The sequence below is a fragment of the Mesoplodon densirostris genome, chromosome 6 (genome assembly GCF_025265405.1).
Source record: "Mesoplodon densirostris isolate mMesDen1 chromosome 6, mMesDen1 primary haplotype, whole genome shotgun sequence".
NCBI classification, from domain to species: Eukaryota; Metazoa; Chordata; class Mammalia; order Artiodactyla; family Ziphiidae; genus Mesoplodon; species Mesoplodon densirostris.
This window is the reverse complement of record NC_082666.1, coordinates 27,220,646-27,244,315: the sequence shown is the minus strand read 5'-3', so window position 1 is coordinate 27,244,315 and position 23,670 is coordinate 27,220,646. Positions and strand designations below refer to the sequence as shown.

At 39.4% G+C, this 23,670-nt stretch overlaps 2 protein-coding genes across 3 annotated transcripts in view; both read right to left on the bottom strand.

Annotated features, from left to right (window-relative positions):
- Positions 1 to 3,190: 3,190 nt before the first annotated feature.
- On the bottom strand, positions 3,191 to 13,101 carry CAVIN4 (caveolae associated protein 4). Of its 2 annotated transcripts, XM_060101085.1 has the most exons (3): positions 13,041 to 13,101; positions 11,454 to 11,816; positions 3,191 to 3,910 (listed from the first exon to the last, which is right to left on the bottom strand). In XM_060101085.1, exons 1-3 carry the CDS (start codon positions 13,059 to 13,061, stop codon positions 3,191 to 3,193), a joined length of 1,104 nt encoding a protein of 367 aa, XP_059957068.1. In that variant the 5' UTR covers positions 13,062 to 13,101. The 2 variants fall into 2 exon arrangements, with proteins under 2 accessions (XP_059957068.1, XP_059957067.1); XM_060101084.1 differs by lacking the exon at positions 13,041 to 13,101 and having other exon boundaries at positions 11,454 to 11,861.
- Positions 12,459 to 23,670, bottom strand: part of TMEFF1 (transmembrane protein with EGF like and two follistatin like domains 1) — a 94,991-nt gene continuing 83,779 nt past the window's right edge. Inside the window, exons 9-10 of the mRNA XM_060101083.1 lie at positions 16,972 to 17,130; positions 12,459 to 13,475 (exon numbers count right to left, since the gene is read on the bottom strand). Coding sequence (XP_059957066.1) covers positions 13,391 to 13,475; positions 16,972 to 17,130 — 244 coding nt within the window. The 3' untranslated portion in view covers positions 12,459 to 13,390. The remainder of the gene's footprint in view (positions 13,476 to 16,971; positions 17,131 to 23,670) is intronic.

The window sequence follows — 23,670 nt, the reverse complement described above, 5'->3', positions numbered from 1 at the left end:
TCTCCTATCCACCCAAGAAATACACTGAAGGATTCCGACTTGCTAAGGACAGCTATAAATCCTCAGAAATCACATAACTCAGAAGTGGTCACAAGAATGACACACACAACTCAGCACTACGGCTTATTCATTTTTCATTCACTACAGACCAGCTACTAGCACGCCCCAAATTCCAACAGAACTTAGGCTGAGACCACAGTGGTCATTCTCCCTAGTCTTGACTCAGATACGCCACAGCAATTATTTGGGGATTGTAACCTGTAATATTTTTAGTAGGGTTCAATAAAAGCTATAGAAAACATGTCTTAGAAGAAAAACAGGCCCAGTAATTTCATGTATGGGGACTGTAGAGTTAACAGTGATTCTGTGAAAGATTTTACATAACATGACCCATGCTCTCTAGCTGATAGAATCACAGTGAACTTCAGACTGTTCTGAACCAAACCCTTATATGTACATGGAAGGCAAACAATAAAGTCAAAATGAAATACTGTAGTTTGGTTTGTATTTTTAATTTATGAAAACTTGTTCAAGGGAGTTTACACACACCACAAATATGCTCTCAACAAGCTGAATTTTCATGCTCCTCTTATCGCTATTCACATTGGGCCCTTTTCTCTAACCTATGACCCGGAACCAGGTCACCATAGACCCTGAGAGGAAAGCCTCTGGATCCATCATGTGCAGTGAGAGTAGGCTCCATGCCCTGGGTGTCTATGGATGTTGCATTGTTCTGCCTCACAGAAAGAAAAGGGGGTAAATCCTGCTAATGGTTTTATTTCAATAAACTGTTTAAAATCTAACATATAATTTCAAAAACACAGAAGAGTAAAATGAGCAGAAAATCTGTGTTGTCTGAAACTTTAAAAATAGAGAATGTTGACTAGACTATTCCTTGCATTAAATTATGATTCTGCAGCCCATAATAAAGACATTCTTTACGTCAAGAGAATGGGGTGAAAGGAGAAAAAATTATGAATGTGGAATTAAGGAACGCTCTAAACATGGGGGGAAATGTTGAGAGACAGAAGTGACATAGAGGGGAAAATCCTAGTACCAAGAAAGCAATGTAAGTTACAATGAACCTCTAGGAACATGAAATCGTTCAGAGTCTACCATGATGAAGAGCTGGCCAGGCTATAATGCCTTCTAAATCAAAATTCAAACATACCTATGTGGGAAATGTTCCATAACATATCAAGTCTGCTTATATAATGGGTCAGTAAGCAAATGGACTTTACAAAAATTCCTTGACAGTGATATTTTGCTCAATTGATATTTATCCTGTGTAGGGCCAGAAAAAAAAAAGCATATAACTTCTTTACATTCTGCTTAACCTAGAAACATATCTATTATGAGTAGGGTTACTATATCAAATACATGCCATACTGTTTGCATTCATTATTAGTAAAAATATTTACAAAAAGGACACTGACATCAAGTTTTGTAATAATGCCTTTTTTCAATTCAAATTTATTATGGCTTTAAGGAAATGTGTGATTAGGCATCCAAGCTCTTTCTAAACTGTAACATTTTAAAAATTATTCCTTTTAAAGTATTGTTCAAAGCTGTATACACTTTAGTTTTCAATTAAAAAAAAAGATAATGAGATGAACAATTCATGATTTTATGTATTCACGCAGAGTGAAGAGGAAATGATGCTGAATCAAACTCCCAAACCCAAACAGCTGGGTAACTGAGTTAAATATTTTAAAGCTGATTGTGTGTGTGAGTGCATGTGTGTGTGTATACATTACAATTTTTAATTACTTGAGTATCCAAAACTGACTGAAAGCTGACTGCTGTCCAAACTCTTCAAATTCCACAATTCCATCATTTCTTCCCTTTTACAAACCAGAAGACTTAAACATATACAAGTGCAGGACTAGTATGACCATTTCTCTTTCTTTAGCAATAATATCTACTTCTAGATTGGCTAGATCTACAGCTAACAAATAAGTGGAATCTGGCTTCCTCCCTAAGCAGCTATGATGAACACCTATGAACACCGTTTTGGACGGATGGGCCCTGAGGGGTTCACTCTGGAAATCAGAAGCATCTGAGGTCATTTCCAAGCACTGCACAAGGGCTGACTTTAGAAAGGCCTCTAGAAGACACAGCCACAGTTGCAGGCTTCATGCTGCTCAAAACAATGCTGCTCCAGTCCACCAGAGATCTGAATCAGAAGAAAATCAGAAAAGAATTTTCCAGGAAACGTTTTAAGACCCAACTCAAACCCAAGGTCTGGTTTTAGTCTTTGACAAAAAAGATGTCACCCAAACATTGACTTTTGATTCCTGATTCTGTGAAAACGCTTCCGAAGACCAACTTTAGTGTCTGTCCGAGCTAGGTCCTCACTGCTTGGAGCTCAGGACTTTTTCAGAAGATGGAATTATTTTGATTCAGCTTTTGAGGAACCAGTGGGGTTTGTTTTCTCTGGAAATAGCTCTTGTTCTTCCAGAATGTATAACATTTCCTTATCTTCACAACAGTCCTCTGAGAAGGGTAGGACAGGCGAACGCTCTCTGTTGTACTGACCAGACCATTAGACGACTTGCCAAGTAGCTCCCTGTAAGCAAAGCTGTGATGCCAGAACTAATGCTCAAGTCCAGCACTTCAATGTTTTTATGCAAAGGCATCAAAAAGGGGTGTGACTGCTAATTTACTAAAAAATCTATTTATTTGAACATATAGATAAAATCCACATGTGACTTATTCCCCTTTGAGCTTGGCCACAATATTAATCTAGACCAAAATCGAGAGTTCACTTGCAAATAAATGATAGCCATAAATTTGGCCTTCATTTATTGTAGACTACCAAATACCTAATTGGGCCTCACTAGGCAACTATTTTTCTGATGGGCAAGAGAAAGAAACTTAAAAATCCACAGCTGCCATGAAAGGTGACCTAAGAGAGAAAGCTGATAGAATCATGTAAGTCCTGGGGGAGGGAAAAAAAAAAATTTCCCCAGAGGATGAAAAAAAAAGAATTCCCCAGGAAGTGTATATTAATTAAGGAAATGTATATTAATCATTGTATTACCTTTAAAATTTTAAACCTAAGAAATGAGACAGCCAGACCACTTATGTTTTCCTATATGGCATATACATGTAAATGACTATACTAATTAAACTAAAACTGTGTGATTAAGGAGACTTACAATTATAATATATTTAATTCCCTTTATAGTTACTGCTTTAAATCTAGCAAAAGAGATTCATCATCCTCTACTTTCACCTGGGGTTTAAAAGTAACTTTTAAAGGCTCGGGGGTTGAGATTTCCCCGCCTTCTCGGGGAGGATGTGAGGCTCTGGCCTCCTCAGGGTCTGTTTCACTGAGCACGTCTGTTTCACTGAGCACCTCGGTGTACAGCTCACTGATGGGGCCCAGAGACTTGCTCCTGGCAATGATGTCCACCTCTATCTCCCTGACCTCTTCGCGACCTTCGGCCACAGCACGGTCTTTAGTTTTCCGAAGGCTATGTATCTTAAAAGCTTCCTTTGAAGGAGCTGCATTAGAAATAGATTTCTTAAACCTTTCCCCTGACTGCTTCAGCCTCTCCCCCGACTGCCTTAACCTCTCCCCTGACTGCCTTAACCTCTCCCCTGACTGCCTTAGCCGCTCTCTCCTCTCTGGTGTCACTATTCTAGTCCTAATTCTGTTCACTTTCTTGTCAAAATTCTGCCGTGTCTTCTGCATGTTTTCTTTGGAAAAGGCCTTTTTGATATTATCAATGCGCTCCCTGCCTGACTTTTTAAGCCTGGCAGATCTGCTATCTTCAACATAATATTCTTCATCCGAAGACAGATCAACTGGGGGATCGAAGATATCGTCCTCTTCCTCTGGACCCTCAGCAGTCAAGCTTCTGTCTTTCATGATAGACAGGGACGTTGGACACCGAATATCCTCCTGAAGGAGAAAGCAAGCGTGTTAGCGACGGGTTCTTTAACCTTCCGGCCATGCCTTTTCAATCTCCTCTACGGGCTGCTTATCCTCCCCCCACTCCTTAAATGCTGGCATTTCTCAGGGTTTCTTTTTCTTCATCGCCCAAGCTCACCCCGAGCAAACTTATCCACTGCTCTACCTTCAAATCCAAGCAAGCAGACTCACAAATCTTTTACCTTCACCTCTCCCCTTCCCCTAAGATGAAAACCCATTTCTAAATGTCAGAAAGACTTCTCCACCTAGATGTAACACAGGAACCTCTAACTTCACATATCCAAAAATCAAGGCCCAGCCATCATCCTTTCCTGGACCTCTCAGCGCCAATACCTCCAGGTGCCACCCAGAGAAACCTCAGAAGCATGGTCCCAAATATTCCCTCTCCTCATCCCACATCCAGCTGGTCACTAAGCGCTGTCAATGATATTGCTTAATAACTACTAACTCCTCTGTTCCCGCCTCCTTCCTCCTTGCCTCTACCAACGTCTTAATTCAGGCCCTGTCATCTCAGGCCCGAATTCGTGCAATACTTATACCTCCAAAACATCACCGAAGTATTTCCTGAGAAATGTTTCTAAAACATAGCTCTGATCACATGCTTTCTCTACTTTAAAACATTGGGGAGCTCACCAATACTCAAAGGATAGAGTTCAAATGCTTCAGCATCATTAGAAGGCTCTTCAGTTTGAGCAAAACCTACTTTCCCACTCCTCCAGTCCAGCAACACAACCCCTCCTCTGAGTTCCTTAAACACATACTGTTTTCATCCCTGCATGCCTTTATAAACGAGGTTTTTGCTACCTTTCACCTCTTTCCAGCTTTGTGAATAAAATCTTTCTTCAAGTCAATTCAAATATCCCCAACTTCCCCCAGAGGTCAAACCTGTCTCCAATTTATACCAAGATGACACATGCATTCCTCTACTTATAACATTTATCACAGTCTGAATTGAATTAGAACTCTACTCATTTATATATGTCTCCCTGAGGCCTTCACTAAATAATAGCTTCCAAGAAAGCAGAGATGTATCTTATTTATGTCTTATGTCTGGCATCTATCAGAGTGCCTTGTACATAGCAGGTATACTCAACAAATGACTGTTGGAACAAATAAGAAGCATACGCCTTCATTCAACAAATTGTTACTAAGCACCTACCATGCACCAGTCACTAGTCTAGGAACTGAGAACCTCCCTCTCTGAATAGAACAGAGTAAAAGAACTTGTATTCCTGAAGAGAGAAATAAACAAGTTACTTTCATAGTACGTTGGATGGTGATAAGCGCTAAAGTGAAAAATAGAGCAGGGCAGGGGGATACACAGTGACTGGGGAGAATGCTCAGAAAGGCCTCACTAATAAGGTGACATCCAAGCCTAGACCTGAAGGTAATGCATGTAACTCGGAGGAAACGAGAAACAGCAAGGAAGGCAGTGTGGCTGAAGCAGAGTGACCAAAGGGCAAGAGGAGGAGAGAGGGTGAGAGAGGTAGTGGGAGGGCCAGCTCACGTAGGGCTCTGTATCTGATCATAAGGACTGTGGCTCTTATTCCGAGTGCGATAGGAAGCCTTCTAAAAAGTTTTGAGGAGGATAGTGACATGATGTGACCCATGTTGTAAAAGGGTCACCCTGATGAAACGAGGCTATCGAGGGAAAGATGAGAAGCAGGGAAAGCAGTTAGAGACCACTGAGCTCAATCAGGTGAGAGATGGATCAGGGTGTGGACAGATGTGGCGGTGAGAAGTGGCCTGATTCCAGATCCACTTTGAAGGTAGGAGCCAACAGGATCTGCTGCTGCTAGATTGAGATGTGGAGACTGTCAAGGATGATTCTCTAGTCCAGGGCCTGAGCAGCTGAAGGACAGATTAGCCACTTACTGAGATGGGAAAGGATGGGATCTGAACATGCTGACTTTGAGATGCCCACTGTACATCCAAGCAGAGATGTTGAGTGGGCAGCTGAGTACATAAGTCTGGGATTCAGGAGAGAGATCTGGACTAGAGATAAATTTAGGTATCATTAACATAAAGATGAAACTAAAAATCATGAGACCAGATGAAGGAGATCACCAAGAGATTGAATGAATGGGTCTATATTCCATTATTCAAAACTCCTTGGAACCAAGCTACGTTTCAGAAATCAGAATATTTCAGATGTGGGGAAAATAATATATTACGTAACATTCCCAGTGAGATCTTGGGAAGAAACCTTTTTGTGGCAAAATAATACAAATATTCACTCTAAGGTGGGACAAAGAGTATAAACAGCCTCATGTTACTTGAGGTTGGGTTTTGGCATCCACTGAGTTCAGGTAAAGCTAGGTCTTGCTGCCAAATAAGTTACGATAAAAATTTTATTTTTACACATTTTTGAATTTTGGTGTTATTGATAGATAAATGGATTTTGGACCTGAAGATAAGAAGGAAGAGATGAGGGACTTCCCTGGTGATCCAGTGGCTAAGACTCCGCACTCCCAATGCAGGAGGGCCTGGGTTCAATTCCTGGTCAGGGAACTAGATCCCACATGCTACAACTAAAAGTTCACATGCCACAACTAAAGACCCTGCATGCTGCAACTAAAGATCCCTCATGCTGCGACAAAGATCTCGCATGGGGCAACTAAGATCCCGCGTGCTGCAACTAAGACCCAGTACAGCCAAATAAATAAATATTTTTTAAAAAAAAAAAAGAAGAAGAAGAAGAGGAAGGAAGAGATGAGAAAGAACCAAAAAAGGATAAATATCAGCCAGTGAGGCAGGAGGAAATCCAAGAGCGAGAGGCATCCCCAGAAGCCAAGGGGAAAAAAGTTTCAAGAAGAGAGGGAGGGACCAACTATGTCAAATATGTCAAAAGGGTAAAGACTCATCAAATTGGATTTGGGAACATGGTAGACACTGGTAACCTTGAGAACCAGGCCAGAAACATGGCTGCTAAAGGACCCCAACTTGCTATTTAGGGGTTATTTCTAAAACTAAACAGGAAAAACTTTAAAGATCATGAGATTTTTAACTGAACCCATGAGTTGAAATTTCTAAAAGAAACTGTGCTCCTACTTGAGATCCAGGTTAAATCTGTTCAACCAAAAAATTTACTATGTAAGAAATACATTTATATATATTCCAAAACCTATCATCCTGATAGTCAAGAACGTATCCCCAGAACTTTACTTCTCTGGATACTTATTTAAAATTAAATTCTTTGGCTACAGGATTGGAGAGTCTAGGAACTTAAAAAAAAGGAAAAAAAAAAGGTAGCGTGGGTATCTCATAGCTCTCTGATGAATCAGAAGCAGCAACATTATTCCTCTCCTTTCCTGACACCTACTACAGGGAGTAGCTTCAGCAGCACTGAGTGGGTGGGTATGGACTGAGTAGGTATAATTAGAAAAGGAGCCAAACAATAATTGCTGTTTCATAGGGAAAAACTCTCACAATCCTGCTGTGAAGAAATCAGTTACGGCTTAACTCAGGAATCACAAACGCTTCTTCAACTGCACAACAAAGTCAACAAAATCAGGCTTAAAAACAAAACAAAACAGGGGTAGAGACAGAGAAAGTACCTGCTATGTAAATCTATTTGTTGCAACTCCTCTGAGTCAAAGATACCATGAGTTAGTGGTGAATACACTGTAATAATAATTGAAAATTATAGGGCTGAATTATAGTTGATTTCCAAATACAATTATTATACATTTTTTCATGTAAAATTCTAGGTAAAAAGATGATTTTTGTAACAAAATGAGTATTATGAGTCAGAGTATAATGGCCTTGATTATCAAAGTAATACTGCTAAGAGAATTTCGAATATTTACAAGTCCGGGACTTATCATTGGGGAATGGCCAAATACCTCATTTGAGAGACACGGGCATGTGGTTAGTAAGCAAAATTGTTAGAAGATATGGTAAGCCTCCTGGCTTTCTTTCATGGTGAGGAGGTCGCTAAGGTGAAAGCATGTTCAAGGAGAAATCATAACTGTATGATAAAGAGCAGATAATTTTTTTCAATGCCAGTGTCCAGAATTAGGTGAAAGCTCTGCTGTACACAACAGTGGGAGATAAAATAGCAATAAAGACTGCCACCAAAAGATATATCTAGGGAAATCTTTTTGAGGAAAAAAACCCAAATCAAAATGAAAGTATACTACAGCTGAATTACTCAGCTTCAAGTTAATTTTTGTAGAAGGCGCAATCTCAATATAGCCACTTAAACATATTAACTATAAGAATGAATTATAAGAATTTTGGGAGTTCCCTGGTGGTCTAGTGGTTAGGATTTGGAGCTTTCACTGCCGTGGCCTGGGTTCAATCCTTGGTTGGGGAACTGAGATCCTGCAAGGTGTGCAGCTTGGCCAAAAAAAAAAAAAAAAATACACACACACACACACACGACTTTGCAGTACACGGGCCTCTTACTGTTGTGGCCTCTCCTGTTGCGGAGCACAGGCTCCGGACGCGCAGGCTCAGCAGCCATGGCTCACAGGCCCAGTCGCTCCGCGGCAGCATGTGGGACCTTCCCGGACCGGGGCATGAACCCGCGTCCCCTGCATCGGCAGGCAGACTCTCAACCACTGAGCCACCAGGGAAGCCCTATATATATGACTTTTAACTGTTAAGCATATGACTTCTGTTAAGCAAACCCATATGAATGCTGTATACAGTGTTCTAATATCTAATGAATCATTGGATCCATTGGTATTTATCTTTTCTTTACATGCTCTCCCATTACAAGAGATAGCCACTGCTTGTTGATAAAGTGCTGCTTACTCTGAACAACTTAATTTCACAGACTCTTCATAGCATTATGTCTCTCACTAGTGCTTCTCGCTTCCTTTTTCATACCATCTTCTATTTATTCAAGTAACTGTAGGCGCTCAGAAAAAAAACAGCAACTTTCAGGGAATAAACAGGTGAATAGAGAAACAACTTTTAAAAAAAAGAATTATGTCAATAGACAAACAAAGGTCAATTAGAACTTCTCAGAAACTCCTCTGCTTTCTTTAGCCTTTGTAAATCTTGATTGTTAACCTGGTCTACTCTTCACACAAAGGTTCTCAGGAGAAATGCTGGATACCAAGAATGTTTCCCGGCATGCCCCATGCAAGTGGAGGGTGAGTTATACCCATTACTGTTTGTTTGGGTTTTTTTTAAACATCTTTATGGAGTATAATTGCTTTACAATGGTGTGTTAGTTTCTGCTTTATAACAAAGTGAATCAGTTATACATATACATATGTTCCCATATCTCTTCTCTCTTGCATCTCCCTCCATCCCACCCTCCCTATCCTACCCCTCTAGGTGGTCACAAACCACCGAGCTGATCTCCCTGTGCTATGAGGCTGCTTCCCACTAGCTGTCTATTTTACGTTTGGTAGTGTATATATGTCCATGCCACTCTCTCACTTTATCACAGCTTACCCTTCCCCCTCCCCATGTCCTCAAGTCCATGCTCTAGTAGGTCTGTGTCTTTATTCCCATCTTACCCCTAGGATCTTCATGACTTTTTTTTTTTCTTAGATTCCATATATATGTGTTAGCATACGGTATTTGTTTTTCTCTTTCTGACTTACTTCATTCTGTATGACAGACTCTAGGTCCATCCACCTCACTACAAATAACTCAATTTCATTTCTTTTTATGGCTGTGCCACATCTTCTTTCATCTGTTATCCATTCATCTGTTGATGGACACTTAGGTTGCTTCCATGTCCTGGCTATTGTAGATAGAGCTGCAATGAACTGTTAATGCTCGTGGAAAAGCAAATTCAAGAATGGATACTACATTCTCCAGTATTAAATTTAGATCCCCATTACATGTACTACAACTGGCTTCTGAGAGTAAGATGACTGATTTTTTTTTTTTTCAAAAATTTAGGTCTGGAGAAGGACTTCCAGGGACCTGGGAGGAGAGGGAAATGGTAAAGGCCTTCAGATGGCATAGTTGAACTTGACTACCTTTGAAATAAGCAACCCTCTCTCTCCTCCCATTCTTCCTCCTAAATAACCACCAGGCTCTTAAATACAGATCCAAAATACCACTCTGCCATCCCTGTGTAACCTTATCAGCCAACAGTGGGCTACAGAGAATTGCCTAAAGTGTAAAGACTGCCCCGGGAGTTATGGCCCACATCCCTGGTATCTTACAAATACCTGCCAACTGTGTTTCTATTTCAATTTGTTTTTATCCTTCTAGGCCTTTTCCCTATGCATATGGGCATACATTCATTTTAAAAATACAGTGTGATGACACTGCATATATGTACCAGTGCACATGCCCGCACACATTCCTGATTTTATGCTTACAACAAATTCTTTGACATTAAATTTTGGGGCCAAAAGGTCTGCGAATTTTTAAGGTTCTTAACACATACTACCAAAACCGCCCTCCAGAAATGTACCACTTAATATTCTACCAGCAGAATATGAAAGTGCTTATTATTTCCTACTCTTAAACTCTGCAAATGTTTCAATAACTGCAAATATTTACATAGGTGAAAGTGGAATTTTGCTCATTTACTTTGTCTTTTGTGAACTGACTGATAATGACTTTCCAATTTTTCTACCATGAAAGTTCAACTTTTTCCCTTTTAATTTGTAAGAGTTTTTAAATATATTATAGATATTAGGCATTTGCCATGGATGTGTTCCTATTTCAAAAAATATGAGTATCAAGTGCAGAGTAAGATAGGAACTTATTAGCTCAACACACAACGCCACACAAAAACTATCATGTAAAATCAGCTAATTAGGGACTTCCCAGGTGGTCAGTGGTTAGGACTCTGTGCTTCCTCTGCAGAGGGCACGGGTTCGATCCCTGATCAGGGAACTAAGATCCCACAAGCTGTGCAGTGCAGCTAAAAGAATTCAGCTAAGTAAAGACTTGGTAATCAAATATAAGGAATTACTTATGTGACTCCTACATTTATATAACTATAAGAAAAAGGACAACTGTCTGATTGTTCGTTAAGAAATAGACTGTGTGTCCTATTATTGTGACTTATACATTATTATAGGTAAAAATTCCAATAGACAAATTATATTCTGAAAAGTTTACATTTTACTGTTTAGGGCTTTCTGGGCTCTCCATAATAAGGGAAAGAACCACATTGCAGGGCTACAGGTCCTCAGTTTCTTTTTTTCTACAACAAAGAGGTGTTTTAAACTGGAGGTTTCTTAGATATCTTCTAGTCCTAACCTTCTCAAAGGCTTTGAGAGGGCATCATGCTAATACGGCTAATATGCCGAAAGCGGCTTACCAATATTAAGTTTCAAAGGCAAGAAATAGACTCAGCTATGATCCACAGTTCATATTACATGAAACGGTTGAGAAGCTCAAAACACTGACATGATAGTATACCAGTTAACGTAGAAATGATTTTATCTTGAGATCTCTGATGATACAGAACTCCACCACACACATATACACAATAGTTACCATGTGACAGGTCTGATAGGACCTGTTGGCCATTAAAGGATGCAAGAGATAGCAGTAATCGAGCTAAACACAGGTGCAAGCTTACCTGGAATATTACCACACGGAATTTGTTCTTCTTCATTATTTCCTCTTGCTTGGTTTCAACTTTTTTGACGTGAGTTTGTTGCTTCTCCACTCGGGCCCTCACTTCTTTAATGTGAGCACTGATCTTTCGCGTTTTCTCAAACAACTTGTTAATGACATAACCCGTGTTGCTGTGTGACTGCGAAAACTTCAGCAGGTCAATCTGGACGGTCTTTATGGCATTTTCCATCTCCCTGTGTCTCTCCTCTATCCTCTTCTGGCTGGCCTGCACGCTGTCCACGATGGCAGCTACTTTGTCCAGCACAGTCACGATGGTAAGAGCAGCGTCTTGGTCTTCATCTTCTGTCACACTCGACAGGCGATTCTGGTGGATTTTATCAGCATTTGAAGCAGACCCATTATGTTCCATTTTATTTATTTCTCAGTGAAAGATGTCTTAGCACAATCAATTCTGGCACTGAGAGCAAAAAGTTAGCTTGATAACAGGGAACAGGGTTGTGTAAAGGGTTGGAAACCCCACCCCTGGAGACTGGTCAAGTATTTGTAACTACAAATACCCATACGTGACTGTTCTGCAATATGAACCCTTGCAAAAGCACTGGGTGCTGTTCCAAACATGCTTACTGATGACTAAGGGACTCAAATAAGACTGTGTGGGTAGAAGAGGAAAGCTTTTTAAAAAAAAAGTTCCCTAAGGCCACCATGTTACTAATATTAAGCCTAGAAGCCAAATAACCAAAAAAGCAAACTCCAAGCACTGGGTGAAGCTTCTATCTTTAGACAATTTCAAACAGTATTTGTAAAAGCAAATGGGAATTTTGAACTGAAATCTGCTTTTTCTATTAATTTCACATATTAAGCGTACTGATATGTCAATATCAAAGAATGCAGTAAATAAACACACCAAAACAGAGGCCGTATAGTGAAAACATTATATTATAACATGCTTTTCCAAACCAAATATTAAAATTAATATTTTGAACATATTCTTAAGTTCTACATGCATACTTCTGAATACCTAAACTACATGTTAAACAGCTGAATACATTCTATTCACACTTCAGATCTTTAAACACCAACAATCTATTAGTATAGCTATTACTACAGGACAAATTTGGATAGAGGTCTTAGATGATTTTTAAGCTCATGTGAAGAGCACCAATCGTTAACAATCATTTTTGCATTTATTCACAAACACTGATACAATTGGCTTATTTATGTTAAAACAAGTATTTCTTTAAAAATGAATGTGTATAGAAGTAGTTTAAATGATAGAGTAGGCTTTATTCCAATCTGTTTGTTAAACGGACTATTTTCACAACATCTAAGTCTACTTTTCAGTGATCCGTTCCATCATTGCTACCATATACTTTTAAAAATTCAGAATTATTTTTTCAAAGAGAGAAAGGATCAAATTCCAGTCCATACATCTTATAAATATTTTACATCTAACACACACAGCTTTACAATTCATGCAATAGGCAGTGTCTAAAAAATCAGTTAATAAATCTCAAAAACATTGAAATGTCTAAACACAGAGTCTTCTAGATTTTTTTTTGTAAGAAAAGTAATCTGTAAACATCTTTACCTTCAGTTCATGCTTGGTCATTTGCTGTGGTCATTGTGGAAGAAGTGGGTCTGACTTTATAACCATTTGTGAAGTGGTCCATCTTTGCAAAAATATTACATTCCATGGGTAAAGAACAAGTCTTAGAATTACCATGTGGTACAAATTTGTGAAATCAATTTCTGTATTTAAAAACATAAAACAAAGACTACTAAACAGTCCAAAACTGTTGTAGCTGAATATTCTAAATACGAGCTAACAGTACTACACTACAAATGTCCAAAAATAAGGCCTCTGAAATAAATATTTCCATTCTTTAAAAAAAGACAAATGTACATCACATGGTCAGTGTACATATAAAAGTCATCAGTTTAAACCATTCTGGATGATGTATCTGAAGTAAAATGACCTAGGTTTTGCTTCTGTCGTCGTCCTCTATTGTTTTTAGGGCATTTTCTGTTAAATTAAGAAAAAAAAAGAAAAATGTCATTTTGTTTAGGATATTTCAAATGTTTCCAGAGTAACACACACTTCACACATAAAGCCATATTGCACGTGACCACATGAAAGGGAAACTGACGCTATTTGATGAGAGACCAACATGTCAGACTGCCATCTTCTCTATAAAGCTGGGAAGGGAGAGGGTTAGATATGATGCAGGTATGAATACAAATGAAACTCACTCCTGGGGTCTCCCCTGCTGCATGTGCATCCCCGAGAGGAATCCCCACCCTTCTTCTGGCCTGGCAGCTCCCAAGACACAGTGACTGCTATTATATAAACTTGTGACAGTAGAAAGGCTCCTGGCTTATGTACTTTCCCTGAGCATGATGACACCCCCAAAAATGACAAGGACAGCTTAAATGAAGGAGAAATCAGGAAGAAATGTGCTTATTAACCTCAGATCAGAATACAGAGGAAACGCCTATAGGGATTTTAGACAGTAACTAAGAAGAAGTCATTCCACACCCTTCTAGGGCACACCACAGAACCCAGAATAGAACTGCCCTCCGGGGCATAAGGGATATTCCTCGACTCTGCTCTCACTGTTCCGTACACGTTCCTCCGCGGGGGTATAAAGCTCATCGTGCCGTCACTGCTCTTGTGCCTGCCCACTAGAATGCAAACATATCAGCTCTTACTGTGCAAAGTGCTATGCTACACAACATGGAATAAAGGGACTGAGATGAGTCCCAGTAATTCTGAGCTTGGGCTCTGCTAGAAACTAGCTGTGCAACCTCCTCTTCCTATAAGCAAATATTAAAGTTGGACTAACCTCTAAAATCTCTGCCAGCAAGGAACTTATAATCTAATGGAAAGGAAGTCTTGAGAGAATGAGTGCTTCTACTGTAAGGTTCCAGGTTTTTATTCAGTTTCAAAGAGCACTACTTTGTCTTGAATTAAAAGCCTTGATGGTAATGCTTCCATTTTACATACTGTTTTTCACAGATTTTACCTTACTCATCCTCATAAAAACACTTGGAGGTAGACAGTGATGGAATCATCTCCATTTCATAAATGGGGACACTGGTTGAGAGGGCAAGCAACCCTCTGCAACTGTCACAAACTCACCTTGACATTGGACAAGTTCCAACTTCCCGGGACCACGGTTTTTTCATCTATACAATAAAGGGGTTTGGCTAAGGTGATGTTCAACATGAAAGAAGATTACAAGCATAAAAGAAGAAAATTTCACTTATGCAGTCTTGATAAGTGGGTCAGTGAGAATCTCCTTTTAAAGGAAGATTCCTCATATGTAACAGCCACCCCAGGATAAGTGAACAGCTGTCCCGTAATGGACTATGTGGGAGAGGCACTCCTTAAAAAAATGCAGTGAAGATAAGTCCAAGTGCATAATTATAATATCCTAAATCCACATGAGCAAGACATTCTAGAGGAGAAAATGCCACAATAAAAAGCCCTCAGGGAGAGATCTATGATAAATTCAATGAGATGACCCTTCAGACATAGAGATGGAGGGCAGTGAAGACACTGTAACACAGTTAAAAATAAATATATGGCAATGCTGACATGTCTGTGAAGGCAGCAAATGCATTTGGGGTATAAATTGGGGGTGGGGGTACTACCTTGAAAACTACTTGCCGGGTATCTTTAATTTAGTCGTTGAGGATTACAGCACAGTGAGAATCAAAGCAGAGAGCTGGACAAAAGGCTGGATAGGATCTGTAAAAGGGCTGAACTATCTCTGTGATCTTGGCTAAGATACTTCCCATCCCAGGGCTCCAGTTTCCTCACTTCTCTAGAATGAAGGGGTTGAATGCAAAATAACTTCCTGCTGACTTCAACATCCTTTGTTCTTAAAGATGGCACTATCACTGGGTCTCAAAATCTTCCCTTACCTTTACCTTATTACCTTCTTTCTTTCGTTCATCTTCAAAATCATCTCTTACTCCACTCCTGCTTTACTCTAATAATGTCCTAAATGGTCTCCCCCAACCTCACATTTTCTCTCCTCTGGTGAATTTTTCAGATGACATTCGGATTAATGCTCTGGAAAAATGGTTCATACCAAGTCCCTCCCCTGTTCAACAACCCTGAACCACTACAAAATCAGGTTTGAACCTTGCTCCCATGCGATGGTCATACTTGGCAAATCTATTTCCCAAGGTGCCTCCACATAGACCCTCCTCCTCTTGGTGGTTCAGTGGAAAGAGGAATGATTTAGGAAGTGAGGCAGCACCAAACCCAAACCCAGACACTTCCACTTGCTGCTGGATGACCACAGGCACATTACTTAACCTCTGAGCCTGTGTTAAATAGCCACAGGCAGCCCTGCTGTTACACGGTAGTTTTTTTTTTCTATTTTCTCTTTGTGCTGTCATTATGTTTTATAATATTATGTCTCTACTTTAATCTACTGTCAAATTTTATACTCAGTAGTCTTGCCTAAGGGCAGATCATCTGTTCTACAGAATAAAAGTCCACTGGCTTTAGTGCTTAAAGTTTATGAAAACTACCTGCTACTCAGAGAATATTTTTTATCATTTCTAGATTTATCGTTTTAGCTCCAGATGGCTGAGACCACTGAAGGTCTGCTTCTATCCTGTCTTTGGATAGAAGAGCCATAAATCCATTATGGCCTGCCAATATCTGCCCTTGATAAATTCCAACCCTCTGCCCAGAATAATACAGAAAAGTATAGAGATGATGTTTATGGGACTCTGAACCAAGCCTTAAAGGAGGTAGGACAAAGCAAGCAAGAAGAAAAGACATGAGACTGGGAAGCATAAAGACAAGATGAACTTAATTTGCTTTGACTTCTCCCAGGTCCAGTTCAGTTCTGACTTACATATTTCCACTCAGCCTGGAAAGCACCCATTTTTAGGCTAACTGCACTCCAAATATGTCCTTTAGTTTGGGGGTTAGTTATGATAAACTCCAACAGTTTGGGTTATGATAGAGAATTCTGAAGTTTAATATTTATGACTGTATTGCAGAAAATGAAGTAATGTTAAGACAACATATAAAAAAGCAGTTTTCTTTAACCTCTGATTTCTTCCCTTATTATATTTACTATGGATAAAGTATATTCTTGGGGCATAAGACCTAATCAGTTCTGCAGGACTTAAAAAGTTTCTGCATGGCTCTTACGCGCATGTGCAGACCATTCTGCTACCATCGCTGTCCCTAAATTCAGTGCTTGAAGCACACACATAGTTCTAAGATCTCGAAATTCCTTTATGCCACTGAATGTCCTCACGCTTCCTCTGCTTGCAGCCTGTAACCCTGGGAGTGAGTTCTTGACCAAATTCTAAAGCAGCAAGACACTGAGAGGTCAGACCTACATGGAAACCTTAGAGAACTGATCCTAGGATTTCTTCCTAATAGGCTGGTGGACGTAAAGTCCCTATCATTTTGAGTGTTTCAAGGTTCTTCTTTAACAGCCACCCGCCTCTAATTGAAAGTTGGTGTTTCTTAGGCCATTACCTACCTTGTTATGCACATGACAATTGCTACTATAATGGCAATCTGTACAGCTCCAATAATTGCTGCAATAAGAACATGAGTGAGCTTTTGCCTACTTGGCACTACATAGAGAATACTAAAGTCTGTCTTTTCACAGTGCTGTCCAGTGTAACCAGATTCACATCTGAAAAAGGGGAAAAAAAGGATTCCTATAAATTTCAATAATTCCAGGTTTTAAAATTAAAACATACAAAAGAATGACAAACTTAAACAGAAACAGCAAATCAGGCACTCTCCCACCATCTAAAAAAAACACATTGCCATCATTGTATTTCCTTCTACTCTTTCTAATATGACTATTTTATAAAGTGCTTCTTCCACTTATCATTATATCACATTAATTTTAAAGCTGCTAAGTAGTCTTTATACTACTTTATTACTGTCATTTAAAAATGGATTCACAATATCCCATTCAGTGGCTATAATACAGCTAACTTATCTATTCCTTGCTCTTAGACATATCAGTTATTTTCCATTTTTCAGAATTATGAATTAGGTGTGGTGGATATTATGATGAATGTGCACTTTTCTATATTTAGTGTTATCCCTTAGGTTAGATACCTGGAAGTGGGATTATTGAATAAATAGATATAAACATTTACAGTTCTCTGAACATAACACCAAATTACATTCAAGATACTTTTCAGTACACATAATATAATCATTTAAAATTCAGGGGGGGAGATGAAAATAAGTTATTATTTTGACAGCCAAGCAGTCAAACAGGTGTGAATCTTAGAAATTATCTGAATTCCAATTAAGAGTAAATAAAAAGGCAACATCAGATGATGATAGTAATTTGACAGGGGGAAACATTTAAGATACTTAATAGAAAATTCACATTTTTTAGTTGACAGAAGCAAAATGTGTAAATTAGCCAGCCTTCGGTTAGAACTGATTAATAAAACATCTGACATATAAGGATATTTATTAATGACCCACACTTCATTACAAAAAAATAATTTTTAATAAAACACACATAGCAAGGAAGAAACCTGGAAGTAAGTAAACAGGGGAAGCCAGGGGTGATGTGAGTCCACCAATCCTACCCTTGAGGTTCCTAGCCGCCTGCCAGAAGGTTGCACACTGGGTTCTAAGCTTCCTAGCAGACAAAAAATAGTAGTACAGTAGATATACAGATCATAAAACATAACTGAGAGCCCATAAATACACCCACACATCTATGGTCAACTGATTTTCGACAAGGGTGCTAAGACAACTTGATGGGAAAAGAACAGTCTCTTCAACAAATGGTACTGCGACAATTGGGCACCCGCATACAAAAGAATGAAGCTGGACCTCTTTCTCACCACATACACAAATTAACTCAAATGGATCACAGATCTAAGTGTAAGAGCTAAAACTACAAAACTCTTGGGGGGAAAAAAGGAAAGTAAATATTCATGACCTTAGATGAGGCAATGATTTCTTCATATGACAACAAAAACAAGAACAAAAAAGTTAAATTGGGCTAAATCAAAATTAAATCTTTTGTACATAAGGACACTATCAAGAAAGTGAAAAGATAACCCACAGGAGAAAATTTTTGCAAACTATATATCTGATAAGAGACTGTATCTAGAATATATTAAAAAACTATTATAATTCATTAACAAAAAGACAAAAAAATACAAAATAGGCAAAATATCTGAATAGACATTTCTCCAAACAAGATAGATAAATGACAAATAAGCACTAACATCATTAGTCATCATGGAAATACAAATCAAAACCACAGTATGATGAGCTATCTAATATACCCATTAGAAATCAAAAAGTCAGATAATAACAAGTGATGGCAAGGTTACTGTAGAGAATATAAAATGATGCAGCCACTTTTGATAATAGTCCGGCAGTTCCACAAAAAGTTAAACATAGAGTTAGCATTTAGTCCAGCAATTCCACTCCTAGGCAATTACCCAAGTGAAATTAAAACATATGTCCACACAAAAACTTGCAAAAAATTATTCAAGGCAGCATTATTCATAATAGCCAAAAAGTGGAAACAGTCTAACTATTCATCAACTGGTAAGTGGATTAAAAAATGTGGTATTACCCATCCAATGAAATATTATTCAGCCACAAAAAGGAACAAAATACCGATATATGCCACAACATGGATAAACCTTGGAAACAGTATGCTAAGTGAAAGACACAGAAGACCACATATTATATGAATATAATCCACTTAAATGAAATGACCAGAACATATAAATCTATAGAGACAAAGTAGATTATTGGTTGTCTAAGGCTGAGGAGGATGGGGAGATTTGGGAGTAATAGCTAAAGGGTATAGAGTTTCCTCTTGGGGTAATGAAATGTAAAACTGACTGTGGTGACTGCACAACTCTGTGAATATACTAAAAACCACTGGATGAAGGAAAGAAGGGGAGAGGAGAGGAGGGGAGAGGAGAGGAGAGATGGGGAGGGGAGGGAAAGGGGAGGGGAAGGAAAGGGGAGGGGAGGGGAGAAGGAAAGGGGAGGGGAGAAGGAACAGGAAATGGAAAAGGTAGAGGAAAAGGAAAAGAGATAAAATCACTGATACAAAATACAATCTCGGGGCTTCCCTGGTGGCGCAGTGGTTGAGAGTCCGCCTGCCGATGCAGGGGACACGGGTTCGTGCCCCGGTCCGGGAAGATCCCACATGCCGCGGAGCGGCTGGGCCCGTGAGCCATGGCCGCTGAGCCTGCGCATCCGGAGCCTGTGCTCCACAACGGGAGAGGCCACAGCAGTGAGAGGCCCACGCACCGCAAAAAAAAAAAAAAAAAAATACAATCTCCAAAAATGAAATCAAGCCCGTTGTTCAAAAGAATCACAGTAACTGGACAACTACATGTAAAAGAATGAGATTAGAACATTTCCTCACACCATATGCAAAAATAAACTCAAAATGGATTAAACCTGAACATAAGACCTGAAAACCATGAAATACCTAGAAGAGAACATAGGCAGAACACTCTGACATAAATCGTAGCGATATTTTTTTGGATCTAGCTCCCAAGGCAAAAGAAATAAAAGTAAAACTGAACAAATGGGACCAAATGAAACCTAAAAGCTTTTGCACAGCAAAGGAAACCATAGACAAAACGAAAAGACAACCTATTGAATGGCAGAAAATATTTGCAATGATACGATTGATAAGGAGTTAATACCCAAAATATATAAACAGCTCATACAACTCAATATCAACAAAACAAACCAATCAAAAAATGGGCAGAAGGTACTTCCCTGGTGGTCCAGTGGTAAAGAATCCGCTTTACAATGCAGGGGACGCAGGTTCGATCCCTGCTCGGGGAACTAAGATCCCACATGCCATGGGACAACTAAGCCCGCATGCCACAACTACTGAGCTCACGCGCCTCAACTAGAGAGACTGCATGCCACAAACTACAGAGCCCACGTGCCCTGAAGCCTGCGTGCCACAACTAGAGAGAGAATACCCACATGCCACAGCTATAGAGAAGCCCACGCACTGCAACGAGGAGCCCTCGTGCCACAACTGAAGATCCCACATACCTCAACGAAGATCCCACGTGCTGAAACTAAGACCCAATGCAACCAAAAATAAAAATAAATTTTAAAAATTAAAAAAAAATGGGCAGAAGACCTGAATAGACATTTTTCCAAAGAAGACACACAGATGGCTTACACGTGAAAAGATGCTCAACATCACTATTTATTAACAAAATGTAAAACAAAAAAAAATGAGATATCACCTCACATCTGTCAGAATGGCAATCATCAAAAAGTCCACAAATAACAAATGTTGACAATGATGTGGAGAAAAGGGAACCCTCCTACACTGTTGGTGGGAATGTAAATTGTGCAGCCACTATGGAAAACAGTATGGAGATTCCTCAAAAAACTAAAATAGACCTACCTTATGACACAGAAATTCCACTCCTGGACATATATCCAGAAAAAAACAAAAACACTAACTTGAAAAGATACATACATCCCAATGTTCATAGCAGCACTATTTACAATAGCCAAGATACGGAAACAACCCAAGTGCGCATCAACAGACAAATGGATAAAGAAGATGTGCTATATGTATATATACAATGGAACACTCCTCAGCCATAAAAAACAATGAAATTCTGCCATCTGCAGCAACATGGAAGGACACAGAGATATTATGCTTAGTGAAATAAGTCAGAGAAAGACAAATACTGTATGATATCACTTATTTGTGGAATCTAAAAAAATAAAACGATTGTAGATAGCAAAAAAAAAAAAAACAGACTCACAGATATAGGAAACAAACTAGTGGTTACCAGTGGGGAGAGGGACGTGAGGAGGTGCAAGATGAGGGTATGACATTAAGAGATACAAACTACTATGTTTAAAATAGATAAGCAACAAGGATATATTGTACAGCACAGGGAATTATAGCCATTATTTTGTAATAACTTTTAATGGAGTATAATGTATAAAAATACTGAATCACTATGCTGTATACTTGAAACTAATATAATATTGTAAATCAATTATACTTCAATTTAAAAAAATAAAGAATCACAGTTACTATTTTTAATAAATTTAAGGGAACTTTATCTCATTAGTCCTCACTTAAAGAGGGTACTTTCTGGGAATTCCCTGGCGGTCCAGTAGTTAGGACTAGGCGCTTTCAGTGCCAAGGGCACAGGTTCAATCCCTGGTCGGGGAACTAAGATCACTACAAGCCGTGTGGTGTGACCAAAAAAAAAAAAAAAAAAAGAGGGTACTTTCTCATACAGAGAACATCATCCTCAATAATATAGCTGCAATAAATTTAATAATGAAGTCTCATAGGATTATTTAAAATAATGTCTTTCATGGTAGGCTAACAGCCAAAACTCAAAGCTCACTGAAATAAATAGTTCCATAGGGAGCTATAACAATGTCCTAGTTATTCAGCTCTCTGACACTTTAGCTTAACCCAAAGATTAAAAATCAGAATATCAAAAAGAATGTATAGGCCATATATGATTCAGGCAATCCTCCCTGGACATTATTTTCTGCACCTGACTTTAGGGTTATATTCTCCAAATACCCAGAGTATTAACTTCTAGGTTAGCACTACTTCTTCTGTTGCTGATTAAAGGCAGATCCAGACATTTGGTCCTCTACTGCCTACTCTTTCATCCCCATACCCTCCATAGTAATTTCATTCACTCCCATGGCCTCATGGGCTGACTCATTCAGTCATCCATTTAACACATTTATTGAGCACTTGACATGTGCCAAGTACTATAATGGGCATTTGGGATACATCAGTGAACGAAGATCTCTGGCCTATTTACCCTCTAGTCAGGGAGGGAGGGTCAAGAAACACGAAAAGCAAATTAAATGGTTATGTTAGAAGGTGACATGTACTACACAAGAGAGAGAAGAGAGAGAACTAAGGGATAACATGAGTGCCAGGTATGGGCCAGCAAGGGAGGACTGCAACTTTAAGTAAGGTGGTCAAGTAGGCTTCAGTAAGAGACATGTGAGTAAGGATGTAAAAGAGGTCAGGGAGTTTGCCATGTGGACAAGTGGGAAGACAGCATAACAGGCAAAGGAAGAGTCAGTGCAAAGCCCCTGAGGTGGGAGCACGAGTGCACGGTGTGCCCAAGAAATAGCAAGTATGGCTGGAGTGGGCCAGCCAAAGGGAAGCAGGGGACCAAGACAGAGAGGTAAGGGGCCCACCTGTGAAGTTCTCCTCATTCAGAAGGCGGAGGAGTTGCTGGAAGGGCGTTAGCAGAAGAAGGACATGAACTGACTTTTATTTTAAAAGTCTCACTCTGCCTGCTGTGTTGAATATGGACTATTTAGGATACAATCAGGAAGGCTACTGCCAGAGGGGGAAAATGGTGCCTGGACTAGGAATGGCAGTGACAATGATGAGAACTAATCAAATTCTGGATATATTCTGAAATAGAGCGAAGAGGACTCCTCAACTGACTAAACATGGAGTATGACAAAGACAGAAGTCAAAGATGTATCAGAAGTGTTTTGTCTAAACCAATGAAAAGATGGAGTTGGCATCAACTGAGATGGAGAAGTTATAGATGGAATAGGTTTATGGGAGGGTAGACAGATCAGATCAGCTTAGGTCCCGTTAGCTTGGGGTGTCAGACAACCATGTGAAAATGGCAGTGAGGGAGAGAGATCTGTGAGTCCCACACTGAGAAGAGAGGTCTGGGGGTCATTAGCATACGTCATGTAAAGCCCTGAGGCTGGATGGAATCACTAAGGAAAAGGACCAGGACGGGATCCTGGTGGTACACCAACACTGAGAGACCAGGAAGCAAAAGAGGACCCAGGCAAGAAGGCTGAAAGGAATGGCCAGTTAGGTAGGAGAAAACCAAGAGAGTGTCATCCAGGAAGCCAAGTGAAGAATGCCTATCACACAGGAGGTCAAACGCCACTGATCGTTCAAAAGTAATTTAAGCTTGAGAATTGACTAATGAATTTAGTAACAAGAACAGTCTCAGTGAAGTGCTGGGTGGCAAAAGCCTATTGGGGTGGATTCATGAGAGATGGGAAGTGAGAAACTGGAGACAGATTATAGACAACTGTTTTGAGTTCTTCTACAAAGGAAAGGACAGAAATGGGACAGTAGTTGGTAGAGGTAAGAATGACAAATATCTTTCAAGGTAAAAGAAATAAAAATATATTTACAAATATATTGAAAAAT

Bases quoted from the DNA above. Each gene is read 5' to 3' on its own strand.
- CAVIN4 (XM_060101084.1), bottom strand. From the start codon at position 11,861: ATGGAACATAATGGGTCTGCTTCAAATGCTGATAAAATCCACCAGAAT. The intron at 3,911-11,453 runs GTAAGCTTGCAC...TTTCTCCTTCAG, and splicing joins TCCGTGTGGTAATATTCCAG to GAGGATATTCGGTGTCCAAC.